At 42.2% G+C, this 20776-nt stretch overlaps 2 protein-coding genes across 2 annotated transcripts; both read right to left on the reverse strand.

Moving 5' to 3' along the window:
* Window positions 1-1461: 1461 nt before the first annotated feature.
* Window positions 1462-7372, reverse strand: chata (choline O-acetyltransferase a). Its single transcript, XM_067236846.1, has 14 exons — window positions 7325-7372; window positions 6623-6814; window positions 6354-6472; window positions 5822-5875; window positions 5393-5573; window positions 4356-4533; window positions 4016-4185; window positions 3521-3621; window positions 2814-2942; window positions 2597-2719; window positions 2348-2489; window positions 2199-2261; window positions 1961-2098; window positions 1462-1878 (listed from the first exon to the last, which is right to left on the reverse strand). The coding sequence occupies exons 1-14, from the start codon at window positions 7370-7372 to the stop codon at window positions 1462-1464; spliced, it is 2055 nt and encodes a 684-aa protein (XP_067092947.1).
* A 1861-nt stretch (window positions 7373-9233) lies between these two features.
* On the reverse strand, window positions 9234-11074 carry slc18a3a (solute carrier family 18 member 3a). Its single transcript, XM_067236874.1, has one exon. The coding sequence runs from the start codon at window positions 11072-11074 to the stop codon at window positions 9524-9526; it is 1551 nt and encodes a 516-aa protein (XP_067092975.1). The 3' UTR covers window positions 9234-9523.
* Window positions 11075-20776: the final 9702 nt, after the last annotated feature.

A 20776-nucleotide genomic window follows, 5' to 3' on the forward strand; every position in this document is an offset into this window, starting at 1 on the left:
TTTATGTGAGATTTATGATTTGTTCCATCGGAGGAGCCTGTGTTAAAGTCTTGTATCCCAAAAAACTTTCTTTGTTTGATAAGTGCTTGTTCGACTAATCTGATGTGGTCAAAATGATTGCCTTGAGTGCAGTGATTCAGTCAGGTTGAGTTCTGTGGATCTTTATTTTATGGTTTGATTAATAGAGACATTTTAATGGCACAATGCATGGTTACTTTACAATCACACTTTGATAATTTTTTATGAAGTGTCACATGACTCAAATATTTAATAAATACAAAAATACACATTTTAAATGCTGTAACTATGTTTTGCATATCGCTCATGATTGTACATTTAGTGATATAATATTCTTAATAAATGTTACATTCTTTGGGAAAATCAACATTTACCATATAACTGCTCTTCAATACAATTGCTTTTTATATATATCATATACTTGGCCTGTTTTGCTCAATAATAGTACAACAGCACTCACTAAATACTGTATGCTCAGACAGCTATGATGGCTTCTATCCATTGATTATAGTTAACCCAGTTTTAAATATACAAGTATACAAATATATATATATATTTATGTGTTGTACCATAGTATTGTTTAGGTCAATATCTTTTTGTTGTATTGACACAAATCTTTTTGACAAAGACAGTAACATTTAGAGACAAGAACAGGACTTATAGAAAGACAATTTGACATAGCAAACCACAGAGACAATTGGCAAACAGCTCAGCAGCACAGAATAGGAATTGCCATATAATTCTTTCTTTTTTCTTTTTTTACAAATCCCTTGAGAGGATTTATTGCAGTTCACTTGCAATAAAACATAGGGTGAGTAAACACCAGCACACCTATTGCTCACATTATACATTTTTAAGAGTTAAGACTTCTACTATTAGGACTACCATAAAATTATTTTCTTCTTCCACACTCAGATACTGTACATCAGCAGCAGTGACAATGTGACCATACCTATTTTTTCCAACAAACCACTGATCTATAGAGATATGTTTCATAGTGAGACACCTGTATTCACTGTACAAGACAAGAAACAAAGACACGTCAACTGCAATAGCAGTCAGACTTGTTGAATAGGCAAGGTCCATTTAGTCACAGGCACATCCAAATACATTCTAACATGTTTTCTGAATAACATTTGATTGATGTTCTTATAATATTATTATATTATTCTTTTAACAACATGAATACACATGTACTACAATATTGCAACGTCTCAAAATACTTTCACATTATCGACACCTTACCTTGACTGTATGTAACTGCCCTCAATAAATACCCATCTTAAAGTATATAACATATTTTACTGGTCTATATAACCAGCAAGATAGTGCAATTGTTATTTTTTGTATGTAATGTATGAACAGTTATTCATCACAACACAACATGGTTACTCAGAAGATACAACTTGGTTTCAAGAAAAGTATACACCATCCTGAGGAGGTCTATGGCTTACCTGGCTTATTCTTTTCAGCTTTTGATTCTCCATGTGTAGGAGTCTGTGTCTGGGCTTCCACCTTAGTCTGATCTGTTGGCTTCGCCTGGACCCCTGCCTGTATTGGAACCGTGCTCTGCTCAGTCTTTTGTGTTTTATTTTGCCAGTTTTTGTCTGTTTGTGTGTGTGTCTCCAGTGTTTGGGCCTTGGGCTGCTCCACAGGCTTGTTGAATTTGCTGCACAGATCTTTCATCTCCAACAGTGCCTCCTCAATTACTTTTACGAAGGCTGAAGAAGACGTCTCAGTGCTCTCTCGGAAACTGGACACACAGAAGATGATGTGGTCGGATTGGGGATTGTAGCAGGCTCCGTACCCATTAGGAACTACTGGTCCATAGCAGCAGAACATCTCAACTGTTGTTGGGACCTAGAGGGAAGATCAAAGAGTTAGTTTTGTCGAGGTTACATGTTTGCATGTAGTATGGTATTAAAGTTTATGATAGTAGTACCTGACTAGTGGACAGAATAAATTGGTTACTGGTCAGATAGGTCTTGTCTGTGAATATCTCTGGTTTCTCTATCTTCAGCTCCTCTGAAATTTTGTTCAATCCTAATAAATGATTGTCTATCGCCATTCCTGTAATTGCCTAGAAAAACATGATGCATTAGACTAACTTAGTGACTGTCTAATCACATTTTGTCACTGCTTATCAAAAATGGTAGCTAGATAAATTAAGTTAATCTTACCAGGATAGTGTATTTGGTCTGAGCAGATATAGCTTCTCTTAACTTCTCCATCTTCTCTTTGTCCTAAAGAAGTCAATAGCAAGGTCAATGACAATAAGTCACAAATGTATCTTCAGATAAAAACGGATATATTTAAGTTCAAAACTCACACTGAGACTTAATTTTCCATCAGTCATTGCTTTGACGAAGGCCAAGGCTTCCGGAGTTGCAGAGCGTATGTTGTCTACTCTTCCTCCCCGGAAGCGACGGATGGAAGCACTCTCATAGGTCGAAACAGGTCTCCCATAACACCTATGGTTTTTTGAGTGGGTTCATTATTATGGTCGGTTTCTGAGCTTTTAACTATTAGTTCTGTGAATTCTGACTCATGGTGGTTTTACAGATTTGGAAATGCTTACCTGTAGTAGGCCAGCTGCAGAGCCATCTGTATGAATGCATCCGGACTCATCTTCTGTTTTTTGATCAATTCTTTCCCATAACCAAGGAACTTGTGGACATTCATGTCCAAATTCCTTGTAAGCCTAAGTAAAAAAAAAAAGAAAGAAGATATCATAATAACAGTGTTAGCACTTCTTGCTTTGCAAGGTGTTTGTTTGGTATACCTTTTTTATGTACCTTTGTAGTTTTTCGGTGGAAGAGGAAAGGAGGTTGTTAATTTCCGAAGAACACTTCCAGCGGAGTCTTCTTGGGGCAGGCAGCTCGCTCACACTGTCAGCCCTCACCATCTTACATGGGCTCCCTTTCCTGTGGCGGTAGAGGCATTGGAGGACAGAAGCCATAACCTTAAATCCTTCTGCCAAATCCAATCAAATCCAATTGATCAATCCAAAGTACATTCATTCCACAATTAATTTTTGAATTAAGTGTATAGGTTAAGCTTCTTTTGCTAAATGAATGTATTTATTATACATATGATTGAATACACAACCACACACACCAGGGAGGCCCCAGCCTGGAGACCCAGCACAGGGTCACGTTAGCACCACTCTCCTGAAAACACCCCAGGCAGAGAGTGCAAAGCAATCCTAGCTACAACCAACAGATTCACTTATTATACCGACTGAAAGCAGTTACACATAAACATCAATCCCATGTCATTTCAACTCAAACATGATTTCTGTGTTGTTTCTACTTAGATTTAACCAATTTTATTTAAGAGAGTGACCTGGATGTATAACTCGATAGGATGTGGTGTATTCATGAATTACCTAATTGAAGTCCAACAGCCTGTCCAATTTGTGTCTTTTCAACAACAGATTAACTTGACTCACTTTGACAATATCTCCTGTATTTTGAGAATAAATCAGAGCTTAAGAACTTACATGTATTTTAGCAGATACTCTGAGCACTGCACTAAGACAATTCCTTCAAAGGGGGAGTGTTCGCATACTACTCCACAGCAACCGTCAGACCCTACAACAAACTGAAAAGTCACAATGGTTTTAATGAGTCAGCAATATGAAGACAATTTAGATTCCTCTTGCCATAATAATTCTAAATGACAATCTGATTAAATGTTTTTGGTTAGTTTTGACTCAGAATGGACAGAAAGGCCCCTTAGATACATTTTTACATTCAAACAACCTTGCGCAATTTATCTGTTATTTGGTGATTTGGTGACATGAATGATTTTATCCAAATAAAAGTTGAGCTTCAATGAGCTTCACTTATGTACCTTTTTGAATACATTGCTTTGGATTTCAGTAAGGAATGAAATGGGATGCCTAAAGCCATCATATACGCTCTTTCCTTCAATGATTGGGGATGATATTAGCATTAGGGTTTAATCCCTTTCTTTGACCATTGGCCACCGTTACCTGCAAGGGCTTGTCGTACCAGCGGTTGCCGCCGTTCTTGGCACCTCCTCCCCCATGCAGTATCAACATGGCGCGGTCGGTGTCTGTCAGATCCGACCCACTGGAGGTGTCCAGACACACCAGGCACAGACAGCGCTCAATCATGTCTAGAGAGTCTCTGTTTGTAGATTCTGAACCCAAGCACAAACATTTAGAAGCAAAAGTCATGCTTTCTGTTACCTTCAACCCTTGATCTGATCTCCTGTAGGTATCACTCTGATGAACACTGGCAACCAGGTCAATATTTATTCACCTAATACACCTGTAAAAAACAGATGTATTATTCATGAGGATCAGAGACCTTTTATCAGTAGACTGCGAGACGCTGCCCACTCTGTCCTTCCATCTGACGTGAGAAGGCCAATGGGAGGGAGTCGTTCCTCCTCATTGTCAGCCATCTTGACGATCTTCTCCAGCTGAGTCAGCAGGTCTTTCTCATTCAGCCGACGGAAGTTGATCACCACATCCAGCACAAAGAACTGGGGGTGAGAGATGGGATGGAGGTATAAGTGTGTGTCGGGTGGGTGGGTGGGGGGGGGGGGGGGTCATTATCTTAGGGTAACAGCATTACAACCGAAGATCATCTGCTAAAACCCATCCATCTCTGTGGTCTGGAGCTAAAATGTATTATGTTATGGCTTGCAATTGCTTTTGCGTCCTTTCCACCCACATTGTACAGTCCAGCAGCTGGTTGTGTGTCTTAGAACTGTTGTGTTATTAGGAATGGGATATTTCACCAGATGGACTCGGCAGTGATGATACAGCTCAAATGTTTTCCTACAAGATATTTGACAGCACTAGTGGGAGAGCAAATTAATTTATTAACACCATGGGTCCTTTCAGAGTGGTTAGTCTCTCAAATGCCTTACCTGTGACAGATTGCTCCATCAAGGGCACAACAGTGTTACGATACATTTGTGGCTTATTGTTACAAACCTTTCAGGTTGTCGCAGGAAGACTTTCTTATGGTAATTTCAATGCCAACACTGAAGGTTGGGCTGATGACATATTATATTGATACGCACTCATATGTGCTTTAATAGTTTTTGTGGTTGTTCATCACAGTGTAGTCAATGTATGTTTTCTGACCGAACCTGATTTCCGTCAAACACGGACATGCTTAATTAAATGAAAGATTGATGAGTGGGGGATAACATTGTTGTTCAAATGTATTAATGGGCTGAGCATTTCACTTTGTCTACTGAAAAACAACCCTGTTAATTCAATATGTTGCATGCACCAAAGCTAATCTTAGATTGTGCCTATTGTTTCAATCCCAGTAATGAAACTCTTTTAAAATGAAGAGGAGTATCTCTGCCTCCTCCCTTTATGTCTTACCTGGTTCTTGCAGGCTACGATAATGTGCTCAGGTTCAGTCATCACACTACTCTCCTGGGCCACCAGCGTATCCCTCTTAGTCCCTGGCAGGCGGTAGGAGGTGAACAGCCTTAAGTATTGCTCCATACACAGGGGGGTCCCAGACAATTGGCCCCGGGCATAGTCCATTGGCAGTGCTCGCCTGTACCACGCTCACAGTGAAACACACACCCAACCCACACACAGACACCCAAAGACACATGGACAACCAAAGACACACACACGCACATCCAAACACACACATGCACAAACATGCATGCACACCCAAATACACACATTTAGGCACACAATACAGACATTAGTTCCATCGCAGCTCCGGTGATACAGCTAGAGTCTGTTAAGTGCCTCAATGGTATGTGCAATTAAACCCTTGAGTGTACATTGACTTACCCATCGAGTAGAGTCTTGTATTCCAAAACCCCTGAAATAAGATGGGCAGCAAACCTAGAGAAATGCAATAAAATCAATACCACCTGTAGAATAAAAAATGGATCAAAGGTATTCAAGTTAGGCCTGTCTCTTGATCAGCGTTTACTGATTATGTATGGCCTTATGTGTGAATAATGCTCTTTCTGAATGGACCAGGATTCAAATCAATAACACAACAGCATGTTAGCCTAACCACAAGCCTTGATCCGTTAACCTATGCATTGGCCTCCCTGGTCTCTCTGGCCTTGGGTGATGATGCCATCTGTCACTGACATTGATAAAAAGTTGACAATTTCTGACAAATATCATCCATGACAGCTGATTTTCTGTGTACACTCTGCCAGCCTATGAATTCTAACCACAGAGGGTTTGGCCAATAACACTTTGAAACACTAAATCAATGAACTGTGAACACCTGGTTGACTTTAAACTATCAGATAAACGTATCTTTGCCCATGAATAGCGCATACTCTTAGTGTGGTCGATTCAGTACCTTAGAGAGTCGATGGGAGCCTTGAAGTTCTGCTTTGGGAAAACCATAACAGGACTGGAGTTGACAGGCAGAGCCAGTCTATTGTTCATGTACATGTCCTCGAGCCAATAGTCATACACCTGGGAAACAGACATTTACTTACTTTATAAAAAGTGATCCAAACTTGAAAACATCCATAATCTTCTTAAACAGCACAACCAAATACAAACACACTTACAAAACGAAATGTCTATTCGAGATGGTGGATCGTTATCTGTCATAAGATTTACCCAGTTGGCTTTGTTTTCCCTCCTCTCCAAGAGTGTTGTCTGTAACAGCTCCCCCACACCACCTGGGGATCCAAACTTCTCCACAATGTTTTGGGTTCGCCTGAAATCCTCCTCGTTAACCAGGTGTCTCACACACCTCAGGTACCTGTCCAAGGTCTCCCTCAGCGCAGGCACTGGGAGCTTGGGCAGACCCTGACCAAACATGGGGAAGGGTGATTTCACCAAAATGGTCCATGTTTTCATCAATATTTAACCACAATGGCAATTATGCCAACTCCAATTAGATTAGTTTTATTCTCTCACATCCCATGGCATGTATCCATTAACTAGTGCCTTTACTGTGGTTTTCATTTCAGGAGTTTATTCTGAGAGTGGAATTTAATTATGTATATCAACTGCTTAAAGACACATGAACAATAGATATTCACAGACTGCTTGCTGCTGCTGTGGTACATCCAATTTTTATAAGACAAGCTACATTTTGCATGGTAAGTTGAAGAGCTGTACATTTTATAATTGGCCCATCACTGACATTGATTTTTTTTGTCCTTGTTTTGTGTATGTGTAAAAATGTATGGATACCATGACAAGCAGAATGATAACGTGCAGTATAAATAATCATAATATTTGAATACAGTCTTTAAATAATCAGGAAATTGAATATATTATTTGACATTTTCGGGTAAAATAGTGTTTATTTACATCGCTGTCCCATGGGTCTTTCGATTGTTCTCGGTCTGTAACTGGCATGCTGGAAGTTTGGCAGGTCAGTCAAGCAGGGAGCAATTCTTTTAGGAGGCGATCCACTCTCTGTATGTTTGAATATAATAGATATGGCATTAATATTGATGCATGTTGCTCTATCTAACACGTTACGCCAACAATATCTAACACGTTACGCCACCAATATCTTAACCGACAAAGAGTTCTCGTCACATTTAGCTTCTATATCTTTAGTAACTTGACTTAAGACACAGGTTTTATGCTTTATTACTGAGTGTGTTTAGCTACTACATACAATTTTACTAAACAATTGACCTTTCAACAAAGTTATGAGGTTTCGGTACAATTCAGATCACTCAATCAGTTTCAAGGATTAGTAAAACATGAAAGTGTATATATTTTTTCACTTACTAGGAATAAAAATATCCCGATTCCTTGGGATCTTCAATGAGTCCAAGTATAATAATCTTGTATATCCATTTGCCATAAAGACATTTTTTTTAATGTATATCCAGATGTTTCCAGAATAGGATCACTTTCTTCCTGTCATTCTCAGCATCCCCCGCATGGGAAGCCCACTGTCGCTCCGTTAACTCAGGAGAGATGCTGAGGGTACCTACTCCAGCCCTTTTGGCGACCAGGCTCCTCCCCATTCTGAGTTATTCGCATAAGTTTATTTAGCAGTTTGCGTCTTCAGCTCACCTTATATTAATGGAATCTAGATGTAGTCTTTACAGTGGTATGCTGAGTTTTACTTAGAAGGTAGGCCTATACTTTAGCTCAATCAAATGACGCTCAGCGGTGCGTCTCTTTCCTCAAATGGTAGTTTTTACGCCCGCGTGAAAGTAAGCTACTGTATGTGAGCTCGTTAGGCTAGGCGACAGTAGACCTTATACATATTTACCATATTTGTCATGTTTAAAGAACTAGAAAATCAAACTGAGAGTCATCTGAACATTTAGGTGCAATGACCAAGCCTTGGTCAAAATTAATTGTTTTATTGATTTCTTATTTTCGGAAGACGGACTTAAGATGCATTAACTACAGACTTTCCGAACAAGAAAATATAGTATTTACCGAGTGACTGTAATTACCGTAGTATTTACAGTAATTACATTGTGTTATTATAGTACACATTTATGTTTTTAGGTAAATAATAACCACATCATTATTTGAGAAAAAAATATTTTTTCTGTGCACCCTTTTCACTTTCTAGGGAACTTTTACATGCGTTTATTTTAGGGATATATTCTATTGTTGAATGAATGCACACAAGCTATAGCCTATGTTTTCGTCTACGGTACTGTTATTTATTTAGATCAGATAGTGCTTGTGTGCATTCATACTCACATTTCACTGTAAATGTTGGTCTATTTATCTTTTAGATGTGATTATAATCGTTTTCTGTCCAAAATAATTGTTGGCTTGACCATTAACTTGTTGAGTCATTTTTATTAACATTGTGACAGGAAGAGAGAGGAATGATGGTGAACATTTAAAGTTGATTAACAAAGTAAACTATTCGTGACAAGAAAAGCACACACAGCAGCTGACAGTTTCACATACTCTCAATTTAATTATGTACAACAATATACATATGTACACTTGAGATTGTATGATACATTTAGGCTATGCATTCCCGAAATTAAATCTAAAAGAATATACAGAAGAATACAACCAATTAGACACAGATTTGTTGCTCCATCTCAGTTCCATGTATTTTCATCCTCATGAAAGTGTCTTGTGACATATTGCATATTGATTTTAGCAGCACAACTCTGGGAAAATAAATATTTAGATTATATGATACTTATAGACATACATTTATTGGTTATTTTCTTGACAAAATATGTATAATTTACACAGAAACTCTGAATATGACATGGAATCCATTTTGATACATTGATTATGAACAGAGAATAGCGTTTACAAATCTTTTACGACACTTTTACGCATAGATGAATAACGATTTCAGTGACTAGAGGAGTCCACTGTGAATGCAACTTGAGATGACACTGTCCAAAGGAATTTGTCTTGCGATGCAGGGAATTGTTCAGGAGTTTTCTGGTTACACAATCGTTATTAGATTATGTATGGTTAGATCATTGGAGTTCGAAATGTATTACATCGCTGCATGGGCACTTTGTTTCTAGTTTCTACCAGTTTTTGTTAATCTGTTTATGCATATTCTCCTCCTGAGGATTCTTCCTCGGAGTATGGCCGGTGAGCAAAGGTTTCAATGCCGTTTTCGTCAACAGCGGTACTTAAACCCTTCCTTTTTCTCTTGCGGTCTTCCATCTTAATAGTATCATAGAGTCCGGTGGGGCCATCTTCCAGTAGGTTGTCTCTCTCTGAATAAGACGGTTTCATCTGGCTCACGTTCTTTAGAATTAGGAGTGCCGGTGCATACAGTACGTTGGCGAGCCCCATGCCTAAATTGAGTTTAACAAAGCCTAGGTCATGCACTATCTGTCCGGCCACCACTGGCCCCAAGGAGTATGCCACGCAGTAAGAGATGTCTGCTATAGCATACACGCTGCCATACACTGACACATGGCGGACGTCCACCAAGAAGCCAAGCGTGGGCAGCAGCGCAGTGTCCACAAGAGCGATGCCGAAGCAAATACCACACAGTGGGATCATCAGTTGGCCAAAGTTCTTACACGCTGGTACTGTACAAGAGCTTGCGCCGATGACTACCATACCTATTGCCCCGTAGAACCACTGCAAGTGAGGGTACTTTTCTGCCAGTTTGACGGTTAAATATACACCCAAGACGTGTGGGAAGAAGGCGGGCAGCCAGGTGAGGCCGATCTCCCACTGGGTAGCGTGCATGGTGTCCTCCATCCAGTTGGCGATGGTTGGTTCCAAGAAGGCCAGAGGGATGTTACAGGTGGTTAGGGCACCCGCCACCACGGCTATGTAGGGGTCAATCATGAGTTTGTACATTGGGGTGCCCACGGGCATGTTCTCCCTAGTTCTGTTGGAAAAGGGCTTTAACACAGTCAGGCACAGGATCCCGTCGATTAAGCAGATAGCGGCCAAGACAAGGAAGGGCACTCGCTTCCCTGCGAACTCGTATAAGACACCACCAAAGGGAGGCGCCACAAGGCTCCCAAAAGAGATGAATGCCAAGGCTATGCCTAAGGCTCTGCTCCTCTCCCTCTCTTCTGTGTACTTATCCGCGATCATGGCAATGCCCGAAGTGTCCGCGAACGCAGAGCCCAGGCCCTGCATGCTGCGCGCCAAGAACAGAGTCCAATAGTTTTCGGCAAAGGCAAATATCATGGTGGAGAGAAACATTATATTCAGTCCGATGAAAAGTGGAATGTCATACCCAACTCGGTCAATGAATGGGCCACTCAATGGATTAATTAAAAGTTGTAGTATCGCTTTAGACGCAAAAAGCACACCTATCTGTAAATCGAAGTTGCCTTTGGTTACTTTTGTGATGTTGGACGAATTGGTATGTCTTAGGTGTTCGCTGGCGTAATCAGCCTCGTGCTGTAGATCTGCAAGGTAATCAGGTATGATTGGCACAATAACCATGTAAAGCATGTTGTCCAACAAAAGTGCTATACAAACAATTACTAGAATAATCCGTCGCTGTCGGTCAGGATCTTGAATCGCAGTACCTAACTGTTTAGTTCTTTCACTCATCTCGGACAATTTCATAGCGGCAGTGTGTGCCAAGCCCGAGGCACCCTCTGTGGTTCCTTCCGTTTCCATGTTTCCCGTCTCTGTTATTCTGTCTCCAAATAAAACCCACTCTTTACTGTTGTTTGTACTTCTCAGATAAGGCTCTCTGGGTACATGTGTTTGTTTTTTTGTCTTGCTTCTTCATGCAGTAGTTTGAGCTCTAATGAGCTGGTCAACTTTCTCCGCTTTACCTCTACGTCTCCCTTGCGCAGTCCGTCATTGCAATCGCGTTTCCACTCTCGTGACTTGGACGCTTTTTATTCCTGTCGTCCTCTCTCGCCTCATTGTCTCGTATTCCGTCATTCAGGTGACGTGCTGGTCCTGAAAACACGCTCCCTCAATTTTGAAATTTTTTCGCAGCTTTCTCTGCTTTCAGTGCACTTTCAACGTAATTGTGGCCCCTTCGTCTTGAACGCTCTCCGCCGTTCACATTCACTTCTCCAGCCACCTGTAACGTTGCGAAGTGTATGTCATCATCTCAGATCAGCGACTGGTTTTGTTGCCGGTGGTAGGAATGTACTCCTGTGTGTTGACTTCGGAGGTCACCCCCATTCATTTCAAGGGTTTGTGACGTACTCCTTGCTTGCCACCCAGTGGTTTCTTATAGCCTACTGCACTATGTGCATCTTTTGTGTTAATTCCAAGCCAGTGCCTTTGTCCGACAAGCTCGGAGCCATTCTATTCATGTTTGGTTTCATGCCAAATTATTATAATGAATATTATTGTCTTTGTAGAATGAGATGCGTGGCAGGTATTTGGGGGTTTACATCGCCCACGGAAACTATTTCAATGTAGCCTATATGACCATTTGGAGCAATTTCTGCATTTCTTCACTTCTATATGGTATTTTCCTTAGGCTACAAGATAACTTTTGGTTAAAGCAAACGAAGCAAAGTGCGCATGGACTGAAAAATAAGACAATTTATGATATTAGGTTACTTTACATCCAATGAACCTAAAATATATTAGTCGAATCATCACCGATTTGAAAATCAGTGGCCGTATATAGCCTAAGACAACATTTTGCACAATTCCTAATAACTTTCGAATGGGATTCCATTGAACGTCGCGGTTCCATATAGACTGCTTGTTTAAATGTTCTTTATTGTTGACATTACATTTTGAATAACTTGATTAAGTTGCGTTATACGACATTAGTTTGGCTTTCTCTGGTTATAATGTGCTATTGAAATGGCTCAACTGTTTTGAGAGGTTCATACTATTCAGAATAGGCCAATGGGTCTTAAAACAGGCTCAAGGCAGAGCAAGGGTCTGCTGCCATCTGTTGGCAGACACATAAAGGCTCTTTGACGCATTTTTTACATCCATATACAACCAAATAAATTGCATTATTTGAGCACGAAAGACATCTAGTGGCGGCGGACGGATTTGCCGTGAAATGTAAAGCTCTAGTGGAGTGCCAAAAAATGACTTTCTGCCCAAAAATGATTCGCATTCTTGGGCAATATATTTAGACTGGTAAAATGACTGGGTTGGTTATAATCTAAGGCACAGAGCAGGTACAGTCAAATATTGCAGAGTCATAATGGTAATTGCAATAGAACCATTTATTCAATTTTTCGCATTTTAGGGAGTCAGGTGGCTGAGCGGTTAGGGAAACGGGCTAGTAATCCGAAGGTTGCCAGGTCGATTCCAGGTCATGCCAACTGACGTTGTGTCCTTGGGCAAGGCACTTCACCCTACTTGCCTCGGGGGAATGTCCCTGTACTTACTGTAAGTCGCTCTGGATAAGAGCGTCTGCTAAATGACTAAATGTAAACTTTACGCGTCTGTTTTGGGGCTTTAGTGTGTCCAATGCTTTGTTTTCAGGCAATTCAGTGACCTGAGTTTCATTAAGTAGCCTAAGGTAGTACTGTGGCCCTCATATACATTTGCAGAAATTTGGTATGAACGACCCTTCCTAACCATTGCCTTATTAAAGGGGTGATTGACTGGGTATTTCACACTGTTCCTTAAGGTCTCCGAATAGGGTATGTAACATTGGTTGGGCTGAAAATAGCCCGGGTGCTGTTCTATGCCCCCTGATACGTCCTTTGAAATTTTCCCGGGAAAAAATGCTAGGTTTTGTCCTTTTATGGTATGCTCATGAATATATAGATAAGCTGCGCGCTGATTGGTTGGTTTACAACGAGTGAAGCTGTGGAGTAAAGACGCAACACGGCCAACATGCACTGAAACAACGAAGGTGGAGACTTGAAATAAAAACATAGAAATAAATCTATTGTGTCTACACAACACTGTTTTCAACAGATTAACTATATATCATTTTAAATGAATACGTTAGTTGTTTCCACTTCTGTTGTCGAAGCAAACTGGATCGACTTCGGTGGGTAGAACGTTACAGTTTAGCAACCAAACTATAACGTGATTCAACTCAATAAAAAATAACCTGCCAAAGATCTGGACAAACATGCATCGTGAATTGTAGATTTACATGTAAGGGTTATTTATTCGAATGAAACACAGTCAGGAACATGAAATAACGCGTTAGCCCCATTGCCAACAAACTAAATCATCACACATTAATATGCTCTTGCGTTAGCAAGCTAAACTAGTTTACATGCCTACTCTAGGTGTTTTCGCTATCTAGCTGTTCTTGCATTCCTTGCAAATCAGCGTTAATAAAAAGCAGATGAGCTACTGTAGACTAGCTAACATTGACTCGACGGGCATGGCAGATGTTTGTCTATAACGTAGCTCTAGCGTAGAAGATCCCTGTGCAAGCAAACAGGATCGACTTGGGTGGGTAACGTTAGCACTAGCTAAAGCTTAGCAAACAAACTATCGTGATTCAACTCAGCTTCAGTTAGCTCTACCTATCTTGCTGAAAAATAGATCTGGACAAACACGCATCTTGAATTGTAGATTTACATGACAACACGGGTTATTTATTTGAATGAAACACAGTCAGGAACAAGAAATAACGTTAGCCCCATCGCCAATAAACTAAATCATCACACATTCTACCGATGCTAGATACAGGCAGGATACGTTAGCATTGCTAATAACTGTGTTGTTAGCGACAACATCATACAGTTTGCGGTTGTGATGAACCTAAGGCCGGAACAGCACCTCTTTTCAGCAACAGCTAGCAAATCCTGCTTTACATTGTACCAGGTTTTCAAAAACTCTCCTCGGTGACATGGTCCGAGCAAATTAATACTTTAGCGTCGTACTTAATAGGGATATTCCCATAGATAAACATCAGCCATGCCTGTGTAGTGTCTTGTTCTTTGGGAAGATGGTGAAAAGTGTCAGGATTCCCGGTACAGCCTGGAAAACTGCATTTACAGCGCTTCATTTTCAATATCTTGAAAACTTTCTTATTTGTAATTCCTGTGCATGTACAAAGCAGCGCGCAGCTAGCTAAAAAAGTGTCGGAGATCTACGCGACCTCCGTTTATGTTCCTTGACCAGAAAACCAGAGGGCGGGTAAATGTAAATTTTGGGGCGTGACAAAGGTCATGCAAAGTTGTGACGTCACAACTTGCACTGTTTCAAAAGCTAGCGTTTGCAAGTTGCAAACTGAAATTTTGATAGGAAAGAGGTTCCAATGGACTTTGAGGTTCACTGTATGTCTATTTTACACACAAAACTGTCATTTTTCAACTATGACAAGGTAAAATCTGTTTTGCAATGAATCGCCCCTTTAAGTCGACCAAGCATCAATAGGCGGCTGCATATATGAAAAAACAAACACCTAACCCTAAAAGAATTCTAACAAAAGGTTTTTCAGCTGTTTTTTGTAGTATTAGGTGTCCTTAATAACATACAAAACGTTTACCAAAGTGTGACCACTACAAAGGTGTAATTTTCAAGATGGCGTCCAAGATGGGATGGAAGCCCTTAAAATATCCTAACTCCATTATTTGACCTAGCCAAGTAATTTTCGTGTCTAACGCCATGTTTTCTGGGTCTATGAATCCAATGGACTTGTCTAAATTGATTACATACTTATGGAATACATGAGGTTGTGAGATAACTGTAAGGTCTTATCTTTGTTTGGGGTGAACCAGAGGTGTAAACGATTAAGCCTGTCAGGTAACTCCTACTCAGTATGTGTTTTTGGACACATACCCTTTTTTTTGCTAAAACATAGACTTGACATTGAATGTAAAAGTTCATTCTGAATTAGCCCAAACAGAGGCCTGTGTGTGAACCCTCTAAAATGGTCACTCATTTCAATTTGAATAAGGTAATACATATGTAATGCATACTAGATGTTTTTGAGTATATAGGTGACATTATACTAAACCCAACAAAACTAAATTCCCAATTTCAGCAATTCAGAAGATGGTGGAAGAGAATACTGACATTTGATATTGCTTGCCTCATTGAAATGTTGTTGGCAGCACAGTGCTCACAGTGCTCATTTTGCTCAAACAAAATTCATCCATGACTACGTAAACCACCCACCCCCCACCCCTCCTCCCTGGGAATAGTAATTTTCCCGCAGTCCCGCAGTGGATCAAAGTTGCCCAAGACCGAATCATTGAACCTGCTTTGCTGTTCCAACGGTTCCTGATCATGTCGAAAACTGAGCAGTTTTCACTGGAAGATGTAATGATCTATGAGCTCATTTCCTGCAGCCCTGTTCAAAGGAAAGGGAATCTTCCGTATAGCCAACAAGCCCCAACTAGCGCAGGCAGTCACTGAGTTCTCAAGCAAGAAATCTAACAAAACTGTCCTGGATTCCATCCCACCAACTGAGTCCAATGTCTTTGATGGTGGCTCCCTGGTTCACCGCTTGGCATGGAAAAAGGGTGACATTTACAGTGCCATTGCACAGTCATATGTGTCACGGCCACAGCCGTGCCCCCCCCCGGTTTCAGTTTTGTCCTGCTCTAGTGTTTCCCTGTCATTGTCTTCACCTGTCTCGTTAGCGTCATTGTGTCCACCTGTGTCGTTTGGTTCTGTGTATTTAGGTTTCTGTTTTGTGTCCAGTCTTTGTCTTGTCCTTACAATACCTGTCCCTGTGAGTGCCCTATCTGTTCCCCGTTTTTGAGAATTAAAACCCTTGTTTCGACCATGCCTCGCATCTCTCGTGCATTTGGGTCCTACCCCTCCTCACACCCTGACAATATGTAGACTTTACCATACACCATTATGGTAAAGCAACAGTTGTTTTTGAAGTTACAGCGAAGGTCCTTCCATCAAAGACAATACGCATCAGAGACGTAGTGAAAACACTCACCCCATCGTTAACTTCAATGCAGAGACTGAGTTTCTGGGAAGAAAGGATGATTTCCTTTCCAGATCTTGCAACAAACAAGGACTTATCAATCTTATAACCGAGGAGCTGGAAAAGAAGGGCTGCACTGTTATCAATGCATCAGGTGATGCTGACGTGGACATTGTCAAAGCTGCAGTCAAGGCCTCAGAACATCACCCCACAACATTGATTGGGGAGGATACAGACTTATTCTTCTCTCTTCTACTACCTCTACAAAGCTACTAAAGTGTACAACATCAGTGAGATGAAACATGTCCTGGGTAGTGACTTGTGTTCCCAGTTGCTGTTTATTTGCACGCATTTTCTGTGTTGGCAAACAGAAAGCATTCCAGAAACTTGTGAATGGTGAATCAACCATCCAGTCCTGTGCGTGCAAATGTATTTCTGTTCACACATAAAGCAAGGAATGTCATAGAGGACCATGGGACCAAGGCAATGGCAGTGTTGTTTGGCGGAAAGAGTACCGATTCACTTGCCTCTGCGCTAAAACCTTTTTAGCAAGAAAATCGTTACCGCCAAATAATTTGTTACACCAGAACATCTGCCTCCAACTGAGTCCTCAACCAAATACCACTGCCAAAGAGTTTACTTCCAGATCATGGTGTGGATTGGAAAGGTGGCACCCCTGTTTTGACCAATTTTACAGTTACACACAGTTCTAATGAATTTATTCTTTATTGGAATCAAAAGAATGGTTATGAACCACAGAAACCACCAACACTAGGCAAAACGATATGAGAAAGGAGAAATATGCAATTACTTAAAGATCCTGTAAAGTGGAATTGAAAACGAGTTTTAAGTTCACCACACCACAAAAGAATGTGTTATTAACTACCCATCCAAATTCGAATGAAAAAAAACACAGACAAGTATGTTAAATAAGGCTTTGAAATCGTGACAAAATCAGCACTCTTCTCTGCTTGAGACTGGGGGGGCGTGTCGCCTGAAGGAGCTGAAGTTCCGCCCCTCGCTGCCTACCTACGACCTAGATAATGGACGCTACGTCAAGCCGAACAAAACAGTATAGAATTAGAATTTATTTGTTCAATGAGTGAAACATACAGATGCATATAAATGAAATGTTCCCGAGCTGTAACACAGGAGTAAAAATGGACACCAGAGACAGCAGACAGTGAGCTCTCCAACTACTTCTAGCACATTAGCTACCATTTCACCAAAATATCATCATTCTACACCGAGTAGCCTAATATCAAGTTAGCGGTTTGCACTAACTCATAGCAGAGATACCTCTGGAAAAGTTCCATCCATCCATCATCTTCCGCTTATCCGGGGGTCGGGTCGCGGGGGCAGCAACCTAAGCAGGGAGGCCCAGACTTCCCTATCCCCGGCCACTTCCATCAACTCTTCCTGGGGGACGCCGAGGCGTTCCCAGGCCAGCCGAGAGACATAGTCCCTCCAGCGTGTCCTGGGTCTTCCCCGGGGCCTCTTCCCAGTGGGATGTGCCCAGAACACCTCACCAGGGAGGCGTCCAGGAGGCATCCTTATCAGATGCCCGAGCCACCTCAACTGGCCCCTCTCGACGCGGAGGAGCAGCGGTTCTACTCTGAGCCCCTCCCGGATGACCGAGCTTCTCACCCTATATCTAAGGGAGACACGCTGCGGAGAAACTCATTTTGGCCGCTTGTATTCGCGATCTCGTTCTTTCGGTCACTACCCACAGTTCGTGACCATAGGTGAGGGTAGGAACTTAGATCGACATGTAAATAGAGAGCTTCGCCTTTTGACTCAGCTCCTTCTTCACCGCGACGGACCGATGCAGGGCCCGCATCACTGCGGATGCCGCACCGATCCGCTTGTCGATCTCACGCTCCATCCTTCCCTCACTCGTGAACAAGACCCCGAGATACTTGAACTCCTCCGCTTGGGACAAGATCTCCTCCCCGACGCTGAGGTTGCACTCCACCCTTTTCCGGTCGATAACCATGGCCTCAGATTTGGAGGTGCTGATTCCCATCCCAGCCGCTTCGCATTCGGTTGCGAACCGCTCCAGTGAGAGCTGAAGGTCACGGCCCGATGAAGCCAACAGGACCACATCAACTGCAAAAAGCAGCGACCCGATCCTGAGGCCACCAAACCGGACCCCCTCAACACCCTGGCTGCGCCTAGAAATTCTGTCCATATAAGTTATGAACAGAATCGGTGACAAAGGGCAGCCCTGGCGGAGTCCAACCCTCACCGGGAATAAATTCGACTTACTACCGGACCAAACTCTGGCACCGGTCGTACAGGGACCGAACAGCCCCGATCAGGGAGTCCGGTACCCCGTACTCCCGGAGCACCACCCACATGAGCCCCCGAGAGACACGGTCGAACGCCTTTTCCAAATCCACAAAACATGTGTAGACTGGTTGGGCGAACTCCCATGCACCCTCCAGAACCCTGCCGAGGGTATAGAGCTGGTCCACAGTTTCACGGCCAGGACGAAAACCACATTGCTCCTCCTGAATCCGAGGTTCGACAATCCGACGGACCCTCCTCTCCAGAACCCCTGAATAGACTTTCCCAGGGAGGCTGAGGAGTGTGATCCCCCTAAAGTTGGAGCACACCCTCCGGTACCCATTTTTAAAGAGGGGAACCACCACCCCGGTCTGCCAGTCCAGAGGCACTGTCCCCGATGTCCACGCGATGTTGCAGAGTCGTGTCAACCAAGACAGCCCTACAACATCCAGAGCCTTATGGAACTCCGGTCGGACCTCATCCACCCCCTCTGGAACACTTATCTAGTATAATTAAAACAAGCACACAGAACTGAGTGATGAACTGCTGGCGGCGGTGGATGGTCCAGGTGCGACCGGAGGAGGAACGGCCGGGAGGGCAATGCTCGGTACGGCTCCGCGCTGCAAGAGAAGCCATGTGTCCCTGAACCCTGTCTGTCTCTGGTCCATATTAAAATTATCTGCCATGAAATGGTCACTGCAGAGGCGGCTGTTTGAGTTTATACAAAGCTTTCCATTAGCGTGGCTCTTCACAATATCAATCCACCTATTTTTCCTTTCCTCGTCAATAGGGAATTTAAATAGCGCTGCAGCGCAGCTGAAGTTCTTTTATCCAGGGAAAATGCAGTTGCGGGTGGAGGGAGACATCCTGAAGCTAGCTAGCTAGCTGATGTAGGCTACAATAACAGTACAGCAGGAGGAGCCATTCAGTGATCTGACGTAGATGGGTCAAAATGACTTAGATAGGTAATTTTTTGGCTCCGCCCATTAAAACCTGATCTGAAAACGGAAGAGAAACTGTTCTATGGTCTAACTCCACATTTTAGTGCGACAAAGTTTTCGCACTTTGCACATGCTTTCAGGAACTTATTTCACACGTATATAATGTACAGAGAAGCAAATCATTGAATTAGCTTTACAGGATCTTTAAGGGAAATTGTACTTTAGCATAAATATGCTTGTAACCAATTGCTTTAATAAAAATTGTACTTGTAATCACTTATCTATCATGCAAATATGCTCATTAGAATATTACATGGACAAAACACATATCAGGCACCAGTATTCCTGGTTTAGGAGGAATACAAAGGAGTAATGGTAATTTTAAGGACCTGGCGGCCGCCATTTTGAAAATGGGGCCTTTTCTTGGAGTCAAACTTTGGTAAACTTTTAAGATGTCTTTAATCAGAATCAGAATCAGAAAGGGATTTATTCGCCATGAAAGTTTGCACAGACAAGGAATTTGCTTTGGCAGGAAGGTGCATACAATAAACATATACCTAAAATTTAAATATGTGGACTAACTATACTAAGGGTACATAAACTAGCAGTACTAAGTGGGATTAGAATAGAATTAAATATACAATAAAATATAAGTTGCCGTAAGTTACAATATAAAAATACAAAAATACAAATATTACAAAAAATACAAATGTACAAGATACCATGTTGTAATGCAGTGCAAAAAGCAGAGTGTTTTAAGCAAGAAGTCATTTGAGTCAGTGTGGTCCCTTGGCCTTGTTGAAGAGGCCAACAGCGGAAGGGAAGAAACTGTTTTTGTGGCGTGAGGTATTGGTCCTGATAGACCGCAGCCTTCTGCCGGAGGGGAGTGACTGAAACAGGGAGTGTCCAGGGTGGGAGGAGTCGGCCACAATCTTCCTCGCTCGCCTCAGGGTCCTCGAGGTGTGCAGGTCCTCGAGGGTAGGCAGATTGCAGCCAATCACCTTCTCAGCAGTACGGATGATACGCTGCAGTCTGCTCTTGTCCTTGGCAGTGGCAGCAGCGTACCAGACGGTGATGGAGGAGGTGAGGATGGACTCAATGATGGCTGAGTAGAAGTGCACCATCATTGTCTTTGGCAGGTTGAACTTCTTCAGCTGCCGAAGGAAGTACATCCTCTGTTGTGCTTTCTTGATGAGGGAGCTGATGTTCAGTTCCCACTTGAGGTCCTGGGAGAGGATAGTGCCCAGGAAGCGGAAGGACTCCACAGTGTTGACTGGGGAGTCACACAGGGTGATGGGG

This window comes from Osmerus mordax, chromosome 5 (genome assembly GCF_038355195.1).
Source record: "Osmerus mordax isolate fOsmMor3 chromosome 5, fOsmMor3.pri, whole genome shotgun sequence".
Lineage (NCBI taxonomy): Eukaryota > Metazoa > Chordata > Actinopteri > Osmeriformes > Osmeridae > Osmerus > Osmerus mordax.

Excerpts from the sequence above, each read along its gene's own strand:
- slc18a3a (XM_067236874.1), bottom strand. The coding sequence starts at position 11,074 with ATGGAAACGGAAGGAACCACAGAGGGTGCCTCGGGCTTGGCACACACT.
- chata (XM_067236846.1), bottom strand. The coding sequence starts at position 7,372 with ATGCCAGTTACAGACCGAGAACAATCGAAAGACCCATGGGACAGCGAT. Across the intron at positions 6,815-7,324 it reads AAGACCCATGGGACAGCGAT|GGTCTGCCCAAGCTCCCAGT; the intron begins GTAAATAAACAC and ends ATGTTTGGTCAG. Across the intron at positions 2,720-2,813 it reads TCCACCGAAAAACTACAAAG|GCTTACAAGGAATTTGGACA; the intron begins GTACATAAAAAA and ends TTTTTTACTTAG.